The 23916-nt window shown below is 35.6% G+C and overlaps 1 protein-coding gene and 1 pseudogene across 8 annotated transcripts in view; both read left to right on the top strand.

The window, feature by feature from the left end:
- The window catches only part of BCL2L13 (BCL2 like 13), an 85546-nt gene that overhangs the window by 42819 nt on the left and 18811 nt on the right, over positions 1-23916 (top strand). The window contains exon 7 of one of the 8 annotated variants that reach the window (XM_016125668.2): positions 2325-4574. The exons of the other annotated variants lie outside the window; for them this stretch is intronic. Coding sequence (XP_015981154.1) covers positions 2325-2360 — 36 coding nt within the window. The 3' untranslated portion in view covers positions 2361-4574. Of the gene's footprint in view, positions 1-2324; positions 4575-23916 lie in introns of those variants that run through there. 8 annotated transcript variants of the gene reach the window in all.
- LOC118614365 lies at positions 16045-16163 on the top strand (annotated as a pseudogene).

Genomic DNA, 23916 nt, shown 5'->3' with positions numbered 1-23916 from the left:
CATGTTCTCTGTATTTTTTCGGTAACTTGCTTTTTTCACTCAACATTATATTCTTGAGATTTACCTAGGTCATTGTTTCTCAACCTTTTTATTCATTGTCATGCCCCTAAAGGTCACTTTCAGACATTCTTATCCTAATCATCTCCCTTCTCCGTCCTTGAAATTTTAATACCACAGATATAAGTCTGTCTACTGTGGCCTATTGAAGGGCCACAAGCCATTGTAATATCTAAGATTTCCCCCACCTCTTCAAACCACTTTGACCTTCAAAATCATCCCCTTTGAGAATGCATGATCTAGTTTGATGTGTTGGCAGGTGTTCGGTATTCCATCGTGTAAATATGTCCCAATTTATCTATTACCTTATGAGTAGACATTTTCTCTTTTTCGCTATTGTAAACATGTCGTTATGAACATTTTTACAGATATGTTCAAGAGCTGCTCTGTGTATATACTTGTGAGTGGAATTTCTGGGTCCAAGAGTATAGATATATTCGAGTTTACAAGATAATGCCAAAGTGTTTTCCAAAGTGGTTTTCCAACTTAAACTTTGTCAGCAATATATAAGAGTTTTTGTTACTCTACATCTTCCCTAACATTTAATATTATCAGACTTATTTTTTAAATCATTTATTAAAATAAGATTATTTTGGAATAATTTTAGATTTACAGAAGTATTATAAAGTACTGTCATATACCATTCAACCAGTTTCGCCCAGTATCAACATCTTCTATAACTATAATGTCTTTCTCAGATTGAGTGAATTTCCATATTGGTTTTATATCCAGCAAATTTGTTAAACTCTCTTATTAATTTTGATTATTTCTAGGTACCGTTGGGTTTTCTACATAGAAAAGTACTCTATCTGTTGAATAATGACAGATTTTTTTCTTTGATGAGTCTATCTTTTTAAAATTTTTATTTCACTAATCAGGATCTCCAGTACAATAATAATAGAAATAATGTTAGTAGGCATTACTGCCTTTTCCTTCTGTTGAAATGAGTGCTTTTAATTGTTTCACCATTTAATTGTATCAATCTCAATGAATGAGGCCTGTTATTTTTGTTTGGTCTTGGTTTTCAGGGTATGCTGGCTTCATAAAAGAAGTTAGAGTTGGGAAGAATGTTTTCTCTTTTTCTCTACTTGGGAATGGTTTATATGACATTTAAAATATTTGTGCTTTGCTTCGTACAACATGCATGTAAAACCAAATGGTATTTTCTTTGAGGAAAGATTTCTGTTTTTTCTTGCCAATTTTTGATAATTTTTCTAGGATATTATCCCTAAATTTTCAGTTTCGTTGGCATAGAGCTGTTTGTAATACCCTTTTATGTTTTGAAGGAGGTTACAGTAGATTTTTATTCCTTAGTCCTTCCCTACTTTTTAAAAAAGTCTTATTTTGAAGAATTCTAAACGTACATGAAAATGGACAAGATAGTATATTCAACCCCAGTTACTTAGCCCTAATAGTCATTAACTCATTACCAGTTATGCTTTGTTATACCCTAATTACTTTCCCTCTTAATATTATTTTGAAGCAAAACCCAGACATTATATAATTTTATCCATTTAAAAAATTTAGTATTTTTGTCTAAAAAATAAAGGCTCTTTGTTCATTTTTTGATCAATACCATTATCACATCAAAAATTAAAAGTTATTTCTTCATATCAAATATCCTATTAGTATTCAGATTTCCAAATGTCTCAAAAATATTTAATCTCTGCAACATATGGAGCTATATCTCCCTCTTAATTCCTATAATTACTTCTTCTTTTGTTTTTATTTACTTATTATATAAAATAATTTTTTATTGCTCAGGATATTTTTTCTCGTGTCTTGTGTTTTGTTTTTGTTTTTGTTTTTGTAATGAACACAAATTCAAACTTAGGGAAGCTTGCCTTTCTCTTGAAAATCAAAATGAAACAACAAAGCTTTTATATCATTAACTAACGTGATCTTGTCTTAGGAAAGAGAAGGTAGTTCATGTAAGAGTAAAACTTACACCATGAATAATGCAAGTCTAAGTGTGGTGGTATGAAACAAAGACAATATCATTATTGACAAAGTTATAAATTGGTGGCATTTGCAGAAAAGAGGCCCTTGAAAGTTTCTAAACAACAGTAAAATCATTTAGGAAATTTTAAAGTGTCTAATAGGCCAAAAAGGGAATGAGATTACTAAACTGCCTCAAGACCTTTAGTAAAATACTGAATTTGAAAGTTACTGGGACTTGGATTTGTAAAAATAGGGTGGTAGGTTGGATCATGCTTATAGTGGTCTCCAGTTCAAATAAACTACTCTGACAATACACTACTTCACAGGTGACGTGCTTTTCCAAGGACTTTTCTTTCTCCTAGTGGGAGCTGGCAAAAGGTATGCTCAGCCCTTTTTAAGATAACTGCCTAGCCCCAAAGCTAAAACATGAGAAAGGAAGAGAGGTGGAATGAACACCTGAAGAGATTCTGCAGAGAAAATATCCCCTTTTCCTCATGCTTAAAGAAACAGCATTCAACTTTGCTGAAGTAGAACTTTTTAGGAATATTTACAGGTCTGTGGGACCAGTCAGACACAAATTTTACGTGTTTCTTCAAAGCATCAACTTCTTTATCTTTTTACAACTTCTGACTGAAAGCTTTGGTCTCTGCTGGTGTGCGTTTCCGCATCAACCATTATCTGCCCATCTTCTTGTGTGGAAAGGCTGTCATAGTTGCGACCTACCTCTTGAACTACTCTTTCCTGATTCGTTTTGTACATCTGAAAGAAAAAGTCTTCTCCATACCTCCATTGTGGATAGAGAATGAGGCAGGTACATGTTCCAGCCCCTCAAATTTCTACTGCCATTCTCATTGCCATTGCTGTTGATTATGAAGTAACTCTGCCCAGGAACCTTCTTTGCCTATATAGTGCTTATAAAGGAAGAAGAAAACTATAGCAAATGTTATGTATTCCCTTTTTGATTTTTAATTTTATTAATGATGTAGTGCATCAAAGTTTGTTGATTATAATTTGTTATGGAGGAAGTATTTTATTCAACTAAAATATGTGTGCTAAAGAAAAGAGAAATAATATGGATAACTAATTTGTTAATATTTAAAATGTGTTTTTCTCTCAATTTGAATGCCCATATGTATTTTACATTATCGGGTCTAAGCAACACTTGTTTTTTTGCTGTTTAAAACCAAGAGATAGATTGCTTTTTGGTCAGTTGGTGAAACTATATTCTCTAATACAAAGTGTCAGTATGAATTACCTTTACTTTGTGTTAAACACTACATTGACAGCTCTTAAAACCATTAGGGCACTCTTCCAGAGAAAAATCATTTAGCTACTTGATGTTGCATGTCTATTATATAAAGTCTGCCCTATGATTTTCACAGGTAATATGTTTGTCTTCAGCCACTTGAACGTGACGTCAGGGTGAAACAAAGTGCAAAAGTCTGTGTGCAGGTTTTTTGTTTGGACATAAATTTTTAACTCCTTTGTGTAAATACTAAAGAGTACAATTTAGTAAGAGAGTATTCAATTTTGTAAGAAACCACCAAGCTGTCTTCCAATGCAGCTGTACCATTTTGCATTCTCATTAGCAAAGAATGAGGGTTCCTGTTGCACATTTGTGTTGTCAGTGTTCCAGATTTTGGCCATTCTAATAGGTGCATAGTGGTATCTCATTTTTTGTTTGTTTATTAAATTTTATAGATTAATTTTTAATAGTTCCAAGTCAGGATAACCCGCTGTCCATCGACAGGTAAATGGATAAGCAAGTTTAGGATGCCCATACAATGGAATACAACTTAGCAATAAAAAGGAATGAACTGTCATGCACTGCACGTTTGTGGGGAACCTGGTGCTAAACCATTAGTAGAAGACCTCCTTCTGGGTTGGGGTTTCGTATGTAGCAGAGCAGCTCCCTTGCTGAGATCTATTGAAAGTAAGCCCTCAGCACAAGGGTTTGTCCGTCTCTTTCCCCACCCGGGTGTCCGGCGTGTGGTGGTGGTGTGGGGGAAAGGGAGAGCCGCTCTCGTTTTTCACCCCCTCTCTTCCCCTTCTCTCTGGGGCTGGGCCCTCCCTGGGGGCATCACCCAAGCAACCCGCCTATGAGCTCCCCTCGCAGGGGTCCACGGGTTTGGCAGCGCAATGGGAGGTGGGGGTGGAACCCCAGGCCGGAGGAGGCGCCCACCCACCTCCCCACCCCTAAAATAAATAAATAAATAAAAAAGGAACAAACTTCTGATACATTCAATGACCTGAATAAATATCAAAAATGTTTCGAGTGAAAGACTTTTTGATTATTTATATGAAACTCTTGAAAAGGCAAATTTTTAGTGATGAAATGATCACTGGTTGCCTAGGGCCAAAAGAGCAGCGGAAGGATTCGGGAGGGAAGAACAGAAGGCAATCTTTTGGGATGTTGGAGATGTTTCCTATCTTGTTTTTTGTCCACTATTTTTTTTTTTTTTTTTGCCGTTTCCCCCCAGCTTTGTGAAAGTATAATTAGTTGCTCATATTTACATTGTACAATTCAATAATTTTTTTGTCAATTGTAGGTGGCATATAATAATATATCAGTTTTAGTTGTATAGCGTAGTGATTAGAGATCTATATAACTCACAAAGTGGTTACAGCACTAAATTTAGTACCCCTCTTCCCCCTTTACATATTTTTACAACATTGTTGACTATTTTCCTTATGCTACTTTATATCTCCATGATTATCTTGTATCTATCCACTTGTACATCTTAATCCCTTTACCATTTTTCACCATCCCTCCAACACCCACTCCCATCTCATAGATACAAACTCTCTGTATCTGAATTTGTTTCCATTTTTGTTGTTTATTTTGTTTTTTAGATTCCACATGTATGTGAAATTGTATGGTATTTGTCTTTATCTGACTTACTTCATTCAGTGCAATACCCTCTAGGTCCATCAAGGCAATATCTTTTCTATCACCTTTGTTTTATAACGAACTATAGAAATAATCCCTGAAAGTATAGTGTTATCATCACCTTTGTTTTAGTCTAGGTGTGTCTTTTAATCTGAAGTGAGTCTCTTGTTGGCAGCCTATGTAGAAATCTTGTTTTCTTATCTATTCGACCACTTTGTCCTTTGGTCGAAACACTTAATTCTTTTCCATTTGAGGTAATTGTTGATAAATATGTAGCTATTACCATTCTTTTTTCATGGTTTTTTTCCCCCCATTCTTTAATTATGCCCCACCCCCTCCATGTCCACCCCTGCCCTGTGGATGTTGCCATTTCCCCTTAAGAAAGGGATCTCTGAAGGCAGGGGATCTCCTCCCACACGCTTGCGACATGCACCCGGGGCCTGGTGCACCCATGGCCTAGCACCCCTGGTGCACTCAGGGGGCCTTGTGTGCCCAGAGCCTGGTGTACTTGGAGTATGGTTTGTAGCTCCACCTGGGACACGAACTTAGGACCTTCTGCATGTAAAGCAGGTGTGCTAACCACCACTGTGGAGCCACCCCCTTTTTTCATGTTTTTGATCTATGCTTTTTCTTCTTTAAGAAGTCTGTCCAACAATTCCTGTAATACTGGCTTGGTGTCAACAAATTCCTTTAGCTTATTTTCATCTGGGAAGCTCTTTATCTGTCCTTTGATTCTAAGTGATAGCTTTGCTGGATAAAGTATTGTTGTTTGTAGATCCTGGGTTTTCAACACTTTGAATATTTTGTGTTAAGCCCTTCTGTCCTGCAAAGTTTCTTTTAAGAAATAAGCTGCCAGTCTTATGGGAGCTCCTTTGTAAGTAACTAATTGCTTTTCTCTTGCTGCTTTTAAGATGCTCTTCGTATTTAACGTTTGGCATTTTAATTATGATGTGTCTTGGTGTAGCCTCTTTGGGTTTATTTTTGGGAGGACTCTCTGAGCTTCCTCAGGTTATGAAGTTTCTCATCATTATTTCTTCAAATATATTTTCAACTTCTGTCATCCCTCTTCAGGTACCTCTGTGACACGGATGTTGTTTCCTTTAATTTCGTCCCTTCGGTTCCCTAAATTGTTATTATATTCTTGGTTACTTTTTTCTTGCCATTCCTGTTGAATGTCCTTGGTTTCTCCATCCTCTATATCGGTGTTTCAAGCCTCTTCTTCCTTCGCTCTGTTGATTCCCTCTAATATACTCTTATAATTTCCATTTCCATTTTTATGTTTTTTATCTCTGTTAAAGTTCTCCCTGAGTTCATCTACACTTCCCTTAATTTCATTGATTGAACTCTGCATCTTTTAGATTGCTTGACTCCATTATTCCTGGATCTCTATTCTGTTCTTTCATATTGTTTCAGCTTCTTTTTCTTCCCATTTTGGCTGCCTTTCTGTGTCTGTTGCTATGTAGTAAGCAAAGCTCCTAAGTCTCCTGGTTTTATTAGTGTGGCTTTGTGTGGTAGGTGTCCAGTGGCACAGTCCTGAGAGGGGTTCAGCTTCAGGCCAAGTTTAATTCCAGCCTGTGCCCCTCCGGGGCCACCTGTTAAGATTCAGCAAGGAATCCAAAGCTGTGCCTATAGTTGCCCCAAGAAGCCACGCCAGAAACCGAGATCAGCTGCCACCAGTGTGAGTCTTGGTGCTGCTCAGCATGTGTCACGGGACTCGCCAAGGGCACAGCTAAATGTGGCTTGGGTGGGGCCGTGAATTGGGGGAAATGGAGTTTCAGGGAATCCTCTGGGCTGAGTGACCTCTGTTTTCCAGTTTGATGACACTTCAATTTTGGTGGCTCTGCTTCTGCACACTGGGAGGGGAAAGGGCTCAACAGAGGAACAATGGATACAACCAGCACTTGTGCCCTGTAGAAAGCCTCACCTCTGGCCCTTGCTATTACAACTCAGCATATCCCTGTAAGTACTTGGTGTCCGTTGAGGAGCTGACTGGGCGCTGATGCTCAGAGCAAGCAGGTCTGTCACTGTGAATGTCTGGTTGCAGGCTTGGCCCCTTTTAGTGGCGGCTGCAGCTGCTGCATCCTCTGTCCCATTCTGCCACTCAGGACCAGGCAGCTTCTCAGACTCCTGTCTTCGCTCCCTTATACCTCTAATCATTGCAGGGTGATTTCTTATTTCTCTCCTTAGTTGTAGGGCTTCTGTTCATCTAGACCCCCAGGTGACTCTGCTTACCCTTTGCTCTGTGTTTCTGTTTCAACTTTGATGTGGTCATGAGGGGATGAGCGAAGCTTCTATCATCTACGCCATTTTGCCCTGGAAAACCTCTCATTGTTTTAACTTGCATTTTCCTGATGACATATGGTGTGGAACATTCCTATTTTTTCCTTTCTATCTTTAAAACATTTTTTAAAATTAAATTACTGTTGATATTTAATATTATATTAGTTTCAAGTGGACAGCATAGTCATTAGATATTTATGTATCCCAGCCCCTGACAACTCTAGTACCGACTTGACACCATTCATAGTTATTACAATATTATCGACTATACTCTCTATGCTCTACTCTACTTCCCTGTATTTTTAAACTACCAGTTTGTACTTAATCTATTTACCTTTTTCACCCTCCTCCCTAAACCCCTTCCCATCTGGTAAAACTGATAGTTTGTTATGTGTGTCTGGGAGTTTGTTTCTATTTTGTTTGTTCATTTATTTTGTTTTTTCAATTCCACATATAAGTGAAATCATATGTGATATTTGTCTTTCTCTAACTTATTTCACTTAGCATAATACCCTCTAGGTCCATCCATGTTGTTGCAAATGGTAACATTTCATTCTCTTTTATGAGTAATATTCCATTGTATGAATATATGTGCAATTTCTTCTTTATCAAATTGTCTATTGATAGGCACTTAGGTTGCTTCCATGTTGTGGCTATTATGAATAATGCTGCATATATCTTTTCAAATTAGTGTTTTGGATTTCTTCAGATAAATACTCAAAAGTGGGATTGCTGGGTCACATGGCAGTTCTATTTTTAATTTTTTGAGGAACGTCCATATTGTTTTCCATAGTGGCTGTCCCGATTTGCAATCCTACAAACCAACAATGCATGAAGGTTCCCTTTTTTCCATATCCTTGCCAAAACTTGTTTGTTGACTTACTGATGATAGCCATTTTGCCAGGTATGAGGTGATATCTCATCATGGTTTTAATTTCCATTTCTCTGATGATTGGTGACATTGAACATCTTTCGATATGTCTTTTGGCCATCTGTATGTCCTCTTCGGAGAAATGTCTATTTAGGTCCTCTGTTCATTTTTTTCATTGGATTGTTTATTTTTTTGGTGTTAAGTTGTATGAGTTTTTTTTAAAATAAATTTTGGGTATTAAACCATTATTAGACATATCATTGGCAAATATGTTCTCCCATTCAGTTGGTTGTCTTTGTTTTTTTGATGGTGCTATGCAGAAACTTTTTAGTTTGATGTAGTCTTTTTTTTTTTTTTCTTTTGTTTTCCTTGTCCAAGGAGACAGCCAAAAATAAAAAAAAAAATTACTCAGGGCAGTGTCAGAGAGTTTACCTGCCTATGTTTTCTTCTAGGAGCTTTTTAGGTTCAGGTCTTACATTTAAGTCTTTAATCCATTTTGAGTTTATTCTTGTATATGGTGTAAGAAGGTGGTCTGGTGTTATTTTTTGCATTTATCCAGTTTTCCCAACACTGTCTGTTAAATAGACTGTCTTTTATTCTCTTGTATATTCTTGCCTCCTCTATCATAGATAGATTGACCATATAGGCATGGGTTTATTTCTGTTCTCTAGCCTGTTCATTGATCTAAGTGCTTTTATGCTAATACCATGCCGTTTTGATTACTATAGCTTTATAGTACAGTTTGATATCAGATAGTGTGATACCTCCAACTTTGTTTTTTCTCAAAACTCCTTTGACTATTCAGGGTCTTTTGTGGTTCTCTATAAATTTTAGGATTATTTGTTTTAGTTCTGTAAAAGTGCCATTGCTATTTTGATAGGGACTGCATTGAATCCGTAGATTGCTTTGGGTAGTGTGGACATTTTTATCACGTTACTTCTAAGTAATACTGTGCTTCCATTTATTTGTGTCTTCTTCAGTTTCTTTCTTCGGTGTCTTATGATTTTCTCAGTACAGTTCTTTTACCTCCTTGATTAAATGTATTCATAGGTATTTTATTTTATTCTATTTTTTTGGTGCAGTTTTAAACAGATTTGTTTTTTAATTTCTATTTCTGATAGTTCATTATTGGTGTATAAAAATGCAACTGATTTCTGAGTATTAATTTTGTATCTTGCTACTTTACTGAATTCATTTATCAGTTCTAGCAGTTTGTGTGTGTGTGTGTGTGTGTGTGTGTGTGTGTGTGTAATCTTTAGGGCTCTCTATACCTAGTATGTCCTTTGCTGGAACATCTTTTCATATGCTTATTTGCCATGTGTATGCCTTCTTTGGTGTCGTGTCTGTTAAGGTCTTTGGCCCGTTTTTAAATTGGATTGTTTATTTTCTTATTGTTGAGTTTTAAGAATTCTTCATATATTTTGGATAAGAGTCTTTTATCAGATGTGTCTTTTGCAAATATTTTCTTCCATTTTGTGACTTGTCTTCTAATTCTCTTGACATTTGTCTCTCACAGAGCAGAAAATTTTAATTTTAGTAAAGTCCAGATTATCAATTATTTTTTCATTGATTATGCCCTGACGTTTTGTCTAAAAACTTATCACCAAGCCTAAGGTCATCTGGATTTTCTCCTTTGTTATGTTCCGGGAGCTTTATAGTTTTGCATTTTACATTTGGGTCTGTGATCCATTTTGAGTTAATTTTTGTAAAGGGTTTATGGTCTGTGTCCAGATTTTTTTTTTTTATGTGGATGTCCAGTTGTTCCAGCACCATTTTTGAAAAGGCTGTCATTTTTTCACTGTATTGCCTTTGCTTTTTTGTCAAAGATCAGTTAACTGTATTTATGTGGGTTTATTTTCCGGGCTCTATATTCTATTCCATTGATCTGTTTGTCTGTTGTTTTACTAATACTATGTCTTCATTACTCTGGTTTTATAGTAAGTCTAGAAGTCAGGTAGTGTCAGTCTTCCAACTTTTTTCTCTTTAAATAAACTGTTTTGGCTATTCTCAGTCTTTTGTCACTCCATATAAGCTTTAGAATCAATTTGTCAATATCCATTAAAAGACTTGCTGTGATTTTTGTTGGGATTGCATTGAATCATTAGCTCAAGTTGGAAAGAACTGGCATCTTAACCATGTTGCGTCTTTCTGTCCATGAACATGAAATATCTTTCCATTTATTTCTTTTTTGATTTCTTTCATCAGTTTTGTAGTTTTCCTCATTTAGATCTTATACCTATCTTGTTAGATTTATATCTTAGTATTTCTTTTTTTGAGGTGCTTACGTAAATGGTATTGTGTTTTTAATTTCAAGTTTCACTTGTTCATTGCTCATATATAGGAAAGCAGTTGACTTTTGTATATTAACCTGTATCATGCATCCTTGCTATCATTGTTTATTCTAGGAGTTTTTTGTCTGTTCTTTTGGATTTTCTACATAGACGACCATGTAATCTGTGAATAAGATAGTTCTATGTATTCCTTCCCAATCTGTATACATTTTGTTTCCTTATTAAAATTTCTAGGCCATCTAGTATGATGTTGAAAAACAGTGGTGAGAGGGGACATTTTTGCTTGTTCTGATCTTAGTGGGAAAACTAGTTGCTTTCCATTAAGCATGATGTTAGCTATAGGCTTTTTGTAAATATTCTTTATCAAGTTGAGAAGGTTCTTTAGTCCTAATTTACTGAGAATTTTATTATGATTGGATGTTTGTCGAATGCTTTTCTGCATCTGTCGATAAGATCAAATGGTTTTTCTTTTGCAGCCTGTTGATCTGATGGATTACATTGTTTTTTGAATGTTGAATCAGTTTTGCATACCTGTGATAAATCCTGTTTGGTCTTGGCATATATTTCTTTTTTGTACATTGTTGGATTTTGTTTGCTAATATTTTCGAGAATTTTTGCATCTGTAGTTTTCTTCTAATGTCTTTAATTTTGGAATTTGTGTAATACTGCCCTTATAGAATGCATTAGGAAGTATTTCTTTTGTTTCAATCATCTGAAAGAGATTGTAGATAATTTCTTCCTTAAATGTTTAGTAGAATTTACCAGTGAACCTATCTGCCCCTGGTCCTTTATGTTTTGGAAGTTTATTATTTACTCCATTTAAAAAATAGATAAAGGCTTATTTAGTTTGTATATTTTTTCTTGTGGGAGCTTTGGCAGATCGTGTCTTTCACAGAATTGGTCCATTTCATCTAGGTTATCAAATTCGTGGGAATAGAGTCATTCATAGACTAATTATCCTTTTAATGTCCATGGGATCAGTAGGGATGTCCTGTCTTTCATTTCTGATTTAGTAATTTGTGTTCTCTTTTTTTCCTCAGTTAGCCTGGCTTATTGATCTTCTCAAAGAACCATCTTTTGGTGTTATAGATTTTTTTTCTATTGATTTCCTATTTTCAACTTCATTGATTTCTGTTATTTTTATTATCTTCCGCTTACTTTGGATTTAATTTTCTATTTTTTTTTCCAGTTTACTAAAGAGGAAGCCTAGATGATTGATTTCAGGTCTTCTTTTCTAATATATGTATTCAATGCTATAAATTTCCCTCTAAGCACTGCTTTCGCTATTTCACACTAATATTAATAAAGTTGTTTTCATTTTTATTTAATTAAAAATATTTTAAAATTTCTCTTAAGATTTATTCTTTGATTCATGTATTATTTAGAAGTCTATTGTTTACTCTTCAGGTATTTTAGAGATTTCCAGCTATCTTTTGTTACTGTTTTCTAGTTGTACTCCATTGTAATCTGAGAGTAGACATTGTATGATTTCTGTTCTTTTAAATTTGTTAAGTCACTGTAAATTTCATGTCCCAGAATGGTCTAGGTAAATATTCCATGTGAGTTTGGAAAGAATGTATGTCTTTTGTTATTGGATGACTTAGTATTACATAGATGTCCTTTGTAGCCAGTTTTGTGGTGGTGGTGTTGAGTTTAGCTATGTCTTTAGCAATTTTCTGCCTGTTGGATCTATTCATTTCTGATGGAGGGGTGTCGAAGCCTCCAATAATAATGATGGATTTATTTATTTATTGCAGTTCTATCAGTTTTTGCCTTTTATAACTCTATTGGTAGGTGCATACACATTAAAGATTGTATGCATAGGTGTATTTTTTTTGACATTTATTCTACTTTATGTTCCCTGAGCTTCCTGAATCTATGGTTTGGTGTTTGACATAAATTTTGGGGAAGTTCTCAGTCATTATTGTTTCAAATATTACTTCTTTTCCTTTCTTTCATCTCCTCATATTTCAGTTATGTGTATGTTACACCTTTTGTAGTGGTCCCACAGCCCTTGGATAGACTGCTCTGTTTTTTCCATCTTTGTTATCTTTACTATTCAGTTTTCGAAGATTCTGTTGAGATATCCTCAAGCTCAGAGCTTCTTTCCTAAGCCTTGTCTAGTCTAGCAGTAAGCCCATCAAAGGTACTCTTCATTTCTGTTACAGTGTTTTTCATCTCTAGCTTTTCTTTTGGTTCTTTCTTAGAATTTCCATCCCTCTGCTCACATAATGCATCTGTTCTTATATGCTATCTACTTTATTCATCAAAGCCCTTAGCTTATTAATCATAGTTGTTTTAAATTCTTGGTGTGGTAATTCCAAAATATGCCATATCTGGTTTTGATGCTTGCTCCATCTCTTCGAATTGGTTTTTGCCTTTTGGTTTGCCTTGTAATATTGTCTTGATGGCTGGACATGACGTATTGGGTAAAAGGAACTGCCCACAGTAATGTGGTGGTGAGGCAGGGGAAAGGGGAAGCATTCTCTAGTCCTGTGATCGGGTCAGTCTTTTACTGAGCCTATGCCTTTGCACGGTGACCTTCACAAGTATTTTTAATTTTTTTTCCCTCCTCTTGGTTGTAGCATGATGGCTAGAGTGGGCTGGAGTTGGATGTTTCTCTCAACCCTGCATCAGTTACGCTCTGATAATATACCAGCAGGTTAGGCTCTGGTTAACTGATTTTCCCTAGAGACAGGTCTTGTTAAGAACAGAGTGCTCTGGCTATTTCAAAACAGTTTCTTTTCCTTGCACCTTGCCAGAAGCACGAGGGGATTTTTCTCTGGTATTTGTTGTGAGTACCCGGTTGAGCTCCTGGAGGTAAAGCTCACAAAATTATGGGGTCCTTCCCATGACTGAGTTTCTTGAAGTTTTTAATGCTCAGTGTTGTACACACTGTGCCTCTAGTAATTTGTCAATTATAGTTCAGGTTTTCCTACCTCAACACTGGTTCCCGGGGCATCTCCCCTGTGTTATGTAAGCTGTGACTCCCTTTATGTGCCTGTCACTTCAGTTTTGGTTTGCCCTGTGACCTTGTTTCTCTTACAGATCTAATAAGAGTTACCGATTTTTCGTGTTTTTTGCTTTTTACTTATTAGAATGAAGTGGCAACTTCCACTTCTCCCAGAAACCAGAAGATAAAATGACCTCAAGCTGAGACTTCAAACAAACAAACAAACAAAAATCAAGGATTTATATCATTTGTTCTTTGTTACTTCGACCATGGGCACATTTCTGTTAAATCTTTGAAATGTCCATATGGAATATAGAAGCAGTAATCACAGGCTGCACCAACTCTTGCTCTTTCTCTTGGGTTTTCTTGAGAAGCAGAATGACCTGGTAGTGTTTACTACTGTCTAACTACATGGCCTTAGATGAATCATTTTTATGCATATTTTTTAGATTATTTATAAACTAATTAAATCATTGATAGTGCCTTCCCATTTTAAAAGGATTTTATGAAGATTAATTAGTTAATGTCTATAATACTGTTTAAGCCCTTCAGAGATTGTTTTTCAGTATACAGTAAACCTTAATTGATTGCATGTGTTATGCTAGGCTAGTACACAAAAGTTAAATAGAGAATAGGCTCTACTTTTGAGCTGAGATTTGGTTGAGGAAACATAAATGTAAATAACTGTGTGCAGCATTTTATGTGCCATAAGATAGGTGTGTTCAAAGTGTAGTAGGAAGACAAAAGCAGGGAATTATTAATTGGAGTGCAATTAGAAATAAAAATTTCTTTAGGTTCGTACATCTTAACTATAAGTAGCAATTAGTTTTTCAGAACTGGAGTATAACTTTGTATTACTGTTTATACTGGGATTAGAATTATTATGTTATAAGTAGAGTTATAAATTAGGGATGTGTGTTTTCTTCCTTTAGCTTATTTATTTATTTATTTTTACCCTATTTTTGTGAGATAGGGAAGACTAGCTTCTCTATCTCACAAAAATAATGATGTAAAAGTGTTTTATGAAATGTTAATCTCATATATTTCTCTGTTTTTTTCCTCTTCTTAAGTTTGATTGAAGTTTCCTTTGAGTTTTAATTTTGACTTATTTGCCTTGCAGCACAATTAGGGCACAAACTAGCTGGCATACTGTGATTCTTCCTGACTCATCCTTGTTCCCTCCCTCCTTTTTCTCACTGTCTTTTTATTTCCTGGGATTGTGTTGCTGCAATAGAAGTAAGACTCTTGAAAAGGGCAGTACAGGTCCACTGCGGTAAGGCTTCTCTTTCATTTTCTTCTATGTCATTGTACTAAACTAAATACTTATTATGAAAAATTTAGTTTTAGATTACATAAAAGATTATTGGGGAAAATGTCATATGTCTATTTAAGTAGTTTGAATAAAATTAATTTTTGGTTTTTTTCTCGTTAACTTGAAGCCACTCATTTCTATTTTAAGAATAGCAAACCTCGAAAAGTGTTTTGGTGATTTTTTTTTACAAAATCAAGAATAAGTGAAAACTGTCTCTTGGGAACTTTAGATAAGTATTTGTTAGTTTTCACAGTGAGAAGTACACATAGTTTGTGATCTAAAACCAGTTAAGTGGGTTTTGAAGCTGAAATAATTTTATTGTAGTTAACAGTTAAGTACTGTTTCATAAAATCTGTTTTATATATGAGTGTGGGTGTTTACCGCACCGTGTTCTAAAATGTATTTTTGCGGGTCTTGGTCATCATATTAAGTGGAAAATTACTTCTGGAATCCTTCACATCCTTCATTTTCTTATTTTAAATTAATAGTGATCCAAGAGGCATTTGGTTGTTAGTATCCTGTTTGAATGTAGAAAAGCAGTTATCTGTTTTTATTTTTTAAGATGAATACTTAAGAGAGGGATATTGTATAAAGGCTGAGAAGTGATGATAAAGGTTTATTGGCACATCGGCGAGTCCCTAGGTGAGTTTACCAATGAGTATGGTCTTTGGTGTTCTGACAGAGCATCTTCTGATGGAAATGTTAACTCTCTAGGAGATCATTTCATCAGCAGCTACAGCCCTGAAAGTGAAATCCTGGTTGGGGAGGCAGAATAATTTGTAACTGATGTGAATTTTAAAAAAATAAAAAGCAAAATGTAGTCAATATAGACATCATAAAGCAGCTACTGTACATTTTTGAAATGTTTTTTGAATGACCTTCAAGCTCTTTTTACTTTGTTCCTATCATCAAAACCAAAGTTATATTTATATCTTACATTTATTTAAAAATATTCCCTTTATCTCCATATTTTAGTTTTTTCTCTTCCTTTTTTTTTTGGAAGGGTTTCATGTATATATCTTTGTATATTTACTAGAAGAAAATATCAAGAATAACCTTTTCATTTACTTCTTGCCATAAACTCAAGGAAAAGTACAAGTATAGGAATTGGGGGACTTCAGCCTAAGAGGATAGCATCATTCATAAAGGCATGGACCCTGGATTTTAACTGCCTGGGCTTAGACTCAGTCTTAACTTGTATGATTTTGGACAAATTACTTACCCTTTTCAGTTGCTTTAGCTTCTTTATCTGTAAAATGGAAATAATAATAATATTTTCTTCACAGTGTTGTAAGGTTTAAATAGATCAAGTAAAGTCCTTAGAAAGGCACATAGTAAGAGTTATATAAAGGTTACCTGTTATTATTGACATCCAATTCTCATAGCAAGTTAAGGGACCTTGGAAAGTTAGTTTTTCTGGGCTTTATCTCCTTTTTAAAAAATGACACAGTCTACGTCCATGCCACCCTGAACATGCATGATCCCATCTGATCTCGGAAGCTAAGCAGGGTTGGCCCTGGTTAGTACTTGGATGGGAGACCATCTAGGAAAACCAGGTGCTGTAAACATAAAAAATAGAAAAAAAAATTAGGTATTGTAAGATGACAAGGTCCTTGCAATCTGTGAGGTCAACGAAGAGTTTCCTTGCCCCCCCCCAAAAAAAAGCTCTCTGATTCTTTGTAGATATTTCAACTCTGATAGTTGATCTCATTTAATTTTATTTTTTTGAACCCTTGAAGTTACTACTTTGTATTTTTTGTGTCAGTGGGACTAAAGAGATAGATATTTCCAACAATACAAATATTTTGTGCTAAAAATGATTAGATTGGAATGGCTCTAAGAATACCTGTAGATATTATTCCCCTAATGTGCTGAGTTATAGGTAAAATATTACCCAAAACAGTGCCTTAACTTTTAGTGAAAACCTAGTCTTCATTAATGATAGTACTTGTTAAGAGAGAGGCCTCTGTTTTTATATTTTTGTTTTATATGAATTAGTCCAATGGTCATCTCTTTTTTTAAAACTTCTAACATCAAAGCACAAAATTGTTGACGAATCTTCATTAAAACGTCTCATTCCAAGTACAGAAATAAATTGTAAGGTAGGGAGGCCATGACAGCAAGAAAAAAAGCAATTAAATCCAAATTGGTTTTCAATCAAGATATTATTCCAAAGTTGTAATTTGACAAACTTTTGCTGATCTAAGTATCTTGGAAGAGATGAAAATTTCTTCTAGATATGGGACAAAAATGTTAACTCTTTTGTTAGCTTCGAGCTGTTAAAAAGAAAAATTCATTTCTTTTTAACTAAATTCTATTTCAGTTTGTTAATTTTTCCCTTATGTCTTGTCTTCATAATGGAACTTTTGAAATTTCTGTTTCACTTATTTTGGTTTAGAGACCTAAAGACAAAGTAGCAAAGGTCTCCTTTCTAGGATTAAAATTGTTACTATTTTTGTTATGGTTCTTTTTATTTTTGCTTTTGTCTTTTAAATCAGTTCTTGCTACTAAAGGTTCTGTTTTTGGAAGTACAGATAAACAACTTGTTGAGAATTTCTATCAGTGAGCACTTAAGACCTTGCTGACCCCTGGATAACCCTTCTGTTTGAAGAGCTGTGTAATTGTAAGGTCCTTTCTATGAATCCAGCTGACTGTACATCTTTTGAAATGATGTGGAACAGATTACAAAACTTTTAGAGTGTGAACAGAGAATGAGAGCAGATGTGATTTTAAGACTTAGAATAAAGAAGCATGAGAAATTACATTTCTTATTTCAAATAACTTGGGAGGTGGGAGTGGTTTGTAGCACTTTTTTGAGTTTTTTAGATGAAAATTTAAAAATGTTAATGGAAGACTAATAAAAATATACAATTTTAATTTTGTATATTTTTATACAAAATTGGAGTGGAGTAACTGGTGTTCTTTGACTGTTCTGTATAACTCTGAAATACAAATTCTTTGAGAAAATAGGATGGACTTGCTTCTTGGGGTGGTATACTGATTATTTAGTAGTATAATTCTGTTGACTTTATTTTCCAACTTTTTCCTCTTAACAAAAAGTCTAGTTTTAAAATGTTCAAAATTTCAATAATGAAGGAAAAAATTTAATCTTAAATAATGCCTCATTGTCTTTACTTTTAGTACATTGCAGAGGTTTGGGGGTAGAAGATAATAAAGCTGCCATCCAAATTGTTTACTTTCTCATTTGGAGATTTTTGAGAGAGCAAGTAAATAAGTGTACTAAAGTAAAGTTAAAGGATAATTATGAACTTTGTGCTACTTTATATTCTTACTGCTCTTCTTTACTACCTTTACTGCCTTTTTCTTCCTCCTTGTAAAATTATTCTTTATTAGCCTTCATTTCTGGTCTTTACAAGGTGGAGCTCATTGAAGAGATAACTTAATAAACAGTTAAGCCTTTGAATGTGTAAATTATGTGGCACAGAGAAAGTCCTTTGTAACAAGCATTGGAGGATCTGCATGACTAATTATAATTGTGTTCTGGCAAAGAGGTAGGTAAATACAACTTCTCAGGAAAATTTAGCTTAACGTTGATCTGACTTTGGTGATTAGGTCTTCCCCTCTTAGACCTCCAGTTATACTCTTCCAAGAAGCTTACAGAAATGGTTTCCTGAATCGCTATGTTCATTCTGTTGCACACTGTTATTCTTAATTATTGGTGATTTATCAAGAATTAGCAAAGCTCAGAATATCTTTAGTAGCACTGAAAAGTCTCAATCACCTTACTTCTGCTCATTGTGCTTGAGTATGTTTGGGCTTTGGGTAGGATGTGGAGGAAGTCAAATTGATTAGAACAGAGTTAAATCCATTTTCCTTTCCTAAGATTAATACCTGGGTCCCACCTTCAAAGATTCTAAATTGATTGTCGTGGTACGGTGTAACTTTAGCACAGGAAGTCATAAATGTTTCACAGGTGTCTGTAATTAGGCAGCAAAGTTTGAAGACTGCTGTGTTATCTGATCTCCCCAAGTATATTAAACTCCTTCAAACAGAGATTATAAACTTTTAAAACTTTACTAGATTGCTGATTATATATGTATTAGTTAAATATAACCCTAAACATAAGGGAGCTAATTGTTTAATTGTTCAAAATAAATATCCAGAAAGCCATAGTGAAGTACAATTTTTTTGTGGGTATTATAGAATACCAAGAAAGGAAATGATAGTTGTACGGTCAGGTGTAATCAGGAACGTTTCATTTCTTTTCTTTTCTTTTCTTTCTTTTCTTTTCTTTTCTTTTCTTTTCTTTTCTTTTCTTTTCTTTTCTTTTCTTTTCTTTTCTTTCCTTCTTTCTTCCTTCCTTTCAATATTTTTTATTTTTCAATTATATTTAGCATACAATACTATATTAGTTTCAGGTGTATAACATAGTGATTACACATCTAAATAACTCACAAAGTTATAAATAAATATAGTACCCCTCTGACACCAATAAACTTAGTACCACTCTGACACCATACATAGTTATTACAATATTATTGACTATATTCCTTATGCTATAACTTATATCTCCATAACTATTTTGTAACTACCAATCTGTACTTCTTAATCCCTTTTTCACTGACCCTCCATCCCCCCGCCCACCTGGTAACCTTTGTGTTCTGTGTATCTAAGTTTGCTTTTTTTGTCATTTATTTCATATGTACGTGAAGTCATATGGCATTTGTCTTTCCTGACTTACTCCACCCAGCACAATACCTTCTAGATCCATAATGAATTATCTTTTTCCATCCCTTTGCTTTCAGTCTGTGTGTGTCTTTTAATCTGAAGTGAGTTTTTTGTAGGTAGCCTATATATGGGTCTTGTTTTCTTATCCATTCATCCACCTATCTTTTGATTGGAGCATTTAATTCTTTTTCATTTGAAGTACTTGTTGATATATATGTAGTTATCCCCATTCTTTATTCATATTTTTGCTTTTTTTTTTTTTTCCTCTTAAAGAAGTCCTTCCAGCATTTCCTGTAATACTGGCTTGGTGATGATGAACTCCTTTAGCTTTTTCTTATCTGGGAAGTTCTTTATCTGTTCTTCTGATTCTAAATGATAACTGCTGGTAAAGTAGTCTTGGTTATAGGTCTTTGCTTTTCACCACATTGAATATTTTGTGCTAAGCCCTCCTGGCCTGCAAAGTTTCTATTGAGAAATCAGCTGACAGTCTTATGAGAGTTCCCTTTTAGGTAACTAATTGCTTCTCTTTTGCTGCTTTTAGGATTTTCTCAGTCTTTAACCTTTGGCATTTTAATTATGTGTTTTGGTGTGGGCCTCTTTGGGTTCATCTTTTGGGGACTCTCTGAACTTCCTAGACTTGTATATCTATTTCCTTCACCAGGTTAGGAAAGTTTTCCCTCATTATTACTTCAAATAGATTTTCAGTTTCTTGCTCTCTCTCCTCTCCTTCCAGTACCCCTGTGATGTGAATGTCGTTGTTTTTGATGTTGTCCCAGAGGCCCCTTAAACTATCATAATTTTTTTGGATGCTTTTTTCTTGTTGCTATTCTAATTGGGTGTCCTCCACTATCCCATCCTCTAAACTGCTGATTTGATTCTCTTTCATCTACTCTGTTGATTCCCTCTAATTTACTCTTCATCTCAGATATTATATTCTTCATTTCTGACTGGTTTTCATTTTATGTTTTCCATCTCCATTTTTATTTTTTTTATCTCTCTGTTAAAGTTCTCATTGAGTTCATCTTTTCTTCCTCTAAGTTCCTTTAGTATCGTTATAACCAATGTTTTGAACTCTGCATCTGGTAGATTGCTTGTCTCCATTTTGTTCTTTTTCTGGAGCTTTGTTCTGTTCTTTCATGTGGTACATGCTTCTTTGTCTCCTCATTTTGTCTGCCTCCCTTTATCTGTTTTTATGTATTAGGTAGGGCTTTTAAGTCTCCTGGTCTTAGTAGAGTGGCTTTATTTAGTAGGTGTCCTGTGGGGTCCAGTGGCACAGTCCTGCGAGGCATCCAGCTGCAGGCCAAGTTCAGCTGCAGCCTGTGCCCCTCGAGAGCCACCTGGTAAGAGTCACCATACAATCCACAAATGACTGCCTGCCGTGATGGGCTTGTAGCTACCTCAAGGGGCCAAGCCAGAAACCAAGGCTGGCTGCCACTAGGGCTTGGGGCTGCTTAGCAAGAGGTATGGGGCATGGCAAGGCCAGATGCTATTGAGAGATTTTAGGAAAGTTCGAAGAAAGAGCCAAGACAGGCCATTTGTATGGAATAAACCACTGGAAGTGGCTCGTGTGGGCCCACAAGTTGGAAGAGGCAGAGTCTCAGGGAATCCCCTGGGCGGAGTGACTTTTGTTAGGCAGTTCGATGTTGATTCACTAAGGCAGACACACCTGTGTCCCCATGCTGGGAGTGGGGAGATTTCAACAAAGGAACAATGTATCCTACCAACACTTCTGTCCAGGAAAAAGCTGCCCCTCCAGCCCTCGCCCTGAAGCCCAACCACTCAGTGCCTCCCCATATGTCCCTAATGCTCCTCAAGCAGCTACCCCAGCACTTATGCTCAGAGTGAATGAGTCCATCAGTGAGTAAATCTGGAAACGGGCCTAAGAGGAATGTCTCTCACTTCTGCAACCCTTCACCTCACTCAGCCTCAACCTCCTCCGGTTTTCATAGCCAGAAGTTGTGGAGACTTCTCTTACCAGCACTGGAACCCTGTGCTAGGGAGCTCAATGTGTATCTGGGACTTCTTGTCCTAAAGCGGAGAGGAGGCTTTGCAGCCAAGATAGTCTCCTGATTCTCTGTTGCCACACGTGGTTGTGGGATGAGGTTTCACGTCTCTACCCCTCCTACCGGTTTAAGGCGACCTCTTATGTATGTCCCCAGTTGTAGGGCTTCTGTTCAGCCAGATCTCAGGCAACTCCACATGCTGATTGCTCTGTAATTTTTGTGATAATTTCGGTATGGTCACAAGAGGAGGCTTGCACAGCTTCTACCTTCTACACCATCTTGACTGGTCTCCCAGGAATGGTTTCTTGAAAGAAGTATAGTCACATCTTAATGAAAGTGAAGGATTTATGTTGGAAAGCAACAAGAAATTAGTTGGATGAGTTTTGGGATCCAGCTTAAGTAGTTTGGAGGGGCACTTACTCAGAATATCAAGACTTTGTTTATTTGTTGAGTTTTAAATCTGTGTTTGAGCCATTTGTAATATATTCTAAACTGAACTTTGGTTATGGAAAAAGTAGTCCTGAACCTATTCAGTTCTGCACAGATCTCTACGGAGTGTCTTTCTTCTCTGTGTATAGTAGGAAAAGTTAGTAAACAGATGTATTTCCCCTTCATAGAAGCTTGTAGGTCTAGAACAGCAGTTTATGGTACATGTTATATTGCACGTAAAAAATGTTCCATATCATGGGTTGGTGTATCCAAAGCAGCAGTCATGCAGAAAGAGCAGTGACAGCCATTTCTCAGTAGAAAAGATGTGAGATTCAAGAACTAGACCTTCTTGTCTAAGTTCCCAAAACTAATATTAACTTTCTTTTAATATATAATACATAATTAATATAAATCCATTAACACAATATATATAGAATCTTATAAGGCACATTGGAGGAGTAGGGCTGAGGAAATAAACCAATATAACAGAGATGTTATAAAAACATATCCTTAATCTCTATGAACTTACAGTTAGAGGATATAAGACATATATACACTATATGCTTTATGGCAAAGAGAACAGATTAATTATTTAAAAGTTTAGAGGTAATGAGAAGGATTCAGAAGGGCAAAATCGAGGGGGAGAACATTCTGGGTGGAAGAAACAGGATGACTTGAGTCAGAAAAGGTGGGGCCAATTTTCTTGTCAGTCAAGCATTTGTTGAATATCACTGTTTGCTCAGCATATGTTAGGCATTACAAGGGGGATCACAAAAAAGTGAAAATCATATTTTTAACCATGGAGGTGTGTATATTATAGCCGGGGAGATGACTAATACTTGTGAAAAATTAGTGAGAATTATGGTAGAAAATATATTAGTATGATACTTTGTGTGGCCCAGACTCAGAGCTATGAGTTTAGGAGAAATAAGAAAGGGTGACTGGATTCAGTCCAGAGAGGTGGAATTTAAGCTGGATCCTGATAGAGCCTGATGAAGAGTCTTAACCTAGGGTTCATGGTATGTTTCAGGGAGACGAAAAGTTCCCCTAAAATGGTATGCTGCTTTGTTTGAATGCACAATTTTAAGGGCAGAGTCTTACACCTTTTGTCTTATTTGTAAAACATTTTTTGTCTTTCAAAATATTAACACTAGTATGTACATGATGAATAAGAAGACAGGGCTTGGAAATTTAGTATAGCACTTGTAGTGGACAATGAACAACCTCACCAAGATAAGCCTTCCCTCTTATGTGGGGCACCTAATATATGATTAAGATAAATTTGGGAGTAGAGAGGAGAGATTGGCCTTAACTCCTGTGATACCATGTACTGTACTGCAGTCTTTAAAAAAATTTTATATTTGGTTTCCTAGGAAAACATTTAATATGCTCAGGAAGAGATAATATATTATTCTAAATATTTTGTGACTTTGCCCTCTTGCTTTTTAACTGAAGGAGTCAAATTAGTAGAAATAAATTTTAAATGTTGCACTACTCTGGTTCATCAAATTTAAACTGAGTCTTTATCTAATGGCTGGATGCTGCTGCCTTAAATCCGTCTCTTCTGCCCTGAGTTATTGATGGTCTAAGAGTTGCTATATTAGGTATTGCAGGGAAGTTGAATTCATTTTTTTAGTGGAACCAAGGTCTGTGTCAAACTCAGCAAGACTATAAGGAAACACTCACCTTCTATGAAATAGAGTCATATCCTTGTTTTATATCCAGATAGACATTGGTATTTTACTTTCCATGCCTTGGCATCGTGTCTGACCTTTCCTACTTCTCTACCTTCATCTTTCTTCACTCATCTTATGCTTTGGAATACTGAAGAACTTATGGTGTCTGAATATTTCTTGACACTGTGTTTTTATTTATGCTTTTCTGCTGCCTAGAGCATCTTTCTCATCTCTTTGGTTCATCGGTTTTTTATTCTTTAAGAACCAACTCTGTTGTTCTCTCTTCTAATAAGCTTTCCACAAATCCCCAAATAAATTACTCTCCTTCATGCCTCTAGAGTGCCCTGTGTTTCTTTCCTTCACTAGTTTTTAAACTATATTTTAAACTCTTTGAAGGCAGAGATAGTATTGTGTTATCATTAGCATCTAATAGCGCAGTTCTCAGAAGTAAGAAACAATGACTTTCAGGAATAGGAGAAATCCAGTATGACTCCCAGGTTTTTGGCTTAGTTGACTGGAGAAGT

Source organism: Rousettus aegyptiacus, unplaced genomic scaffold (genome assembly GCF_014176215.1).
Source record: "Rousettus aegyptiacus isolate mRouAeg1 unplaced genomic scaffold, mRouAeg1.p scaffold_m13_p_2, whole genome shotgun sequence".
NCBI classification, from domain to species: Eukaryota; Metazoa; Chordata; class Mammalia; order Chiroptera; family Pteropodidae; genus Rousettus; species Rousettus aegyptiacus.
Note: the sequence above shows the minus strand (reverse complement) of the source record. Positions and strands in the feature narration are given on the sequence as shown.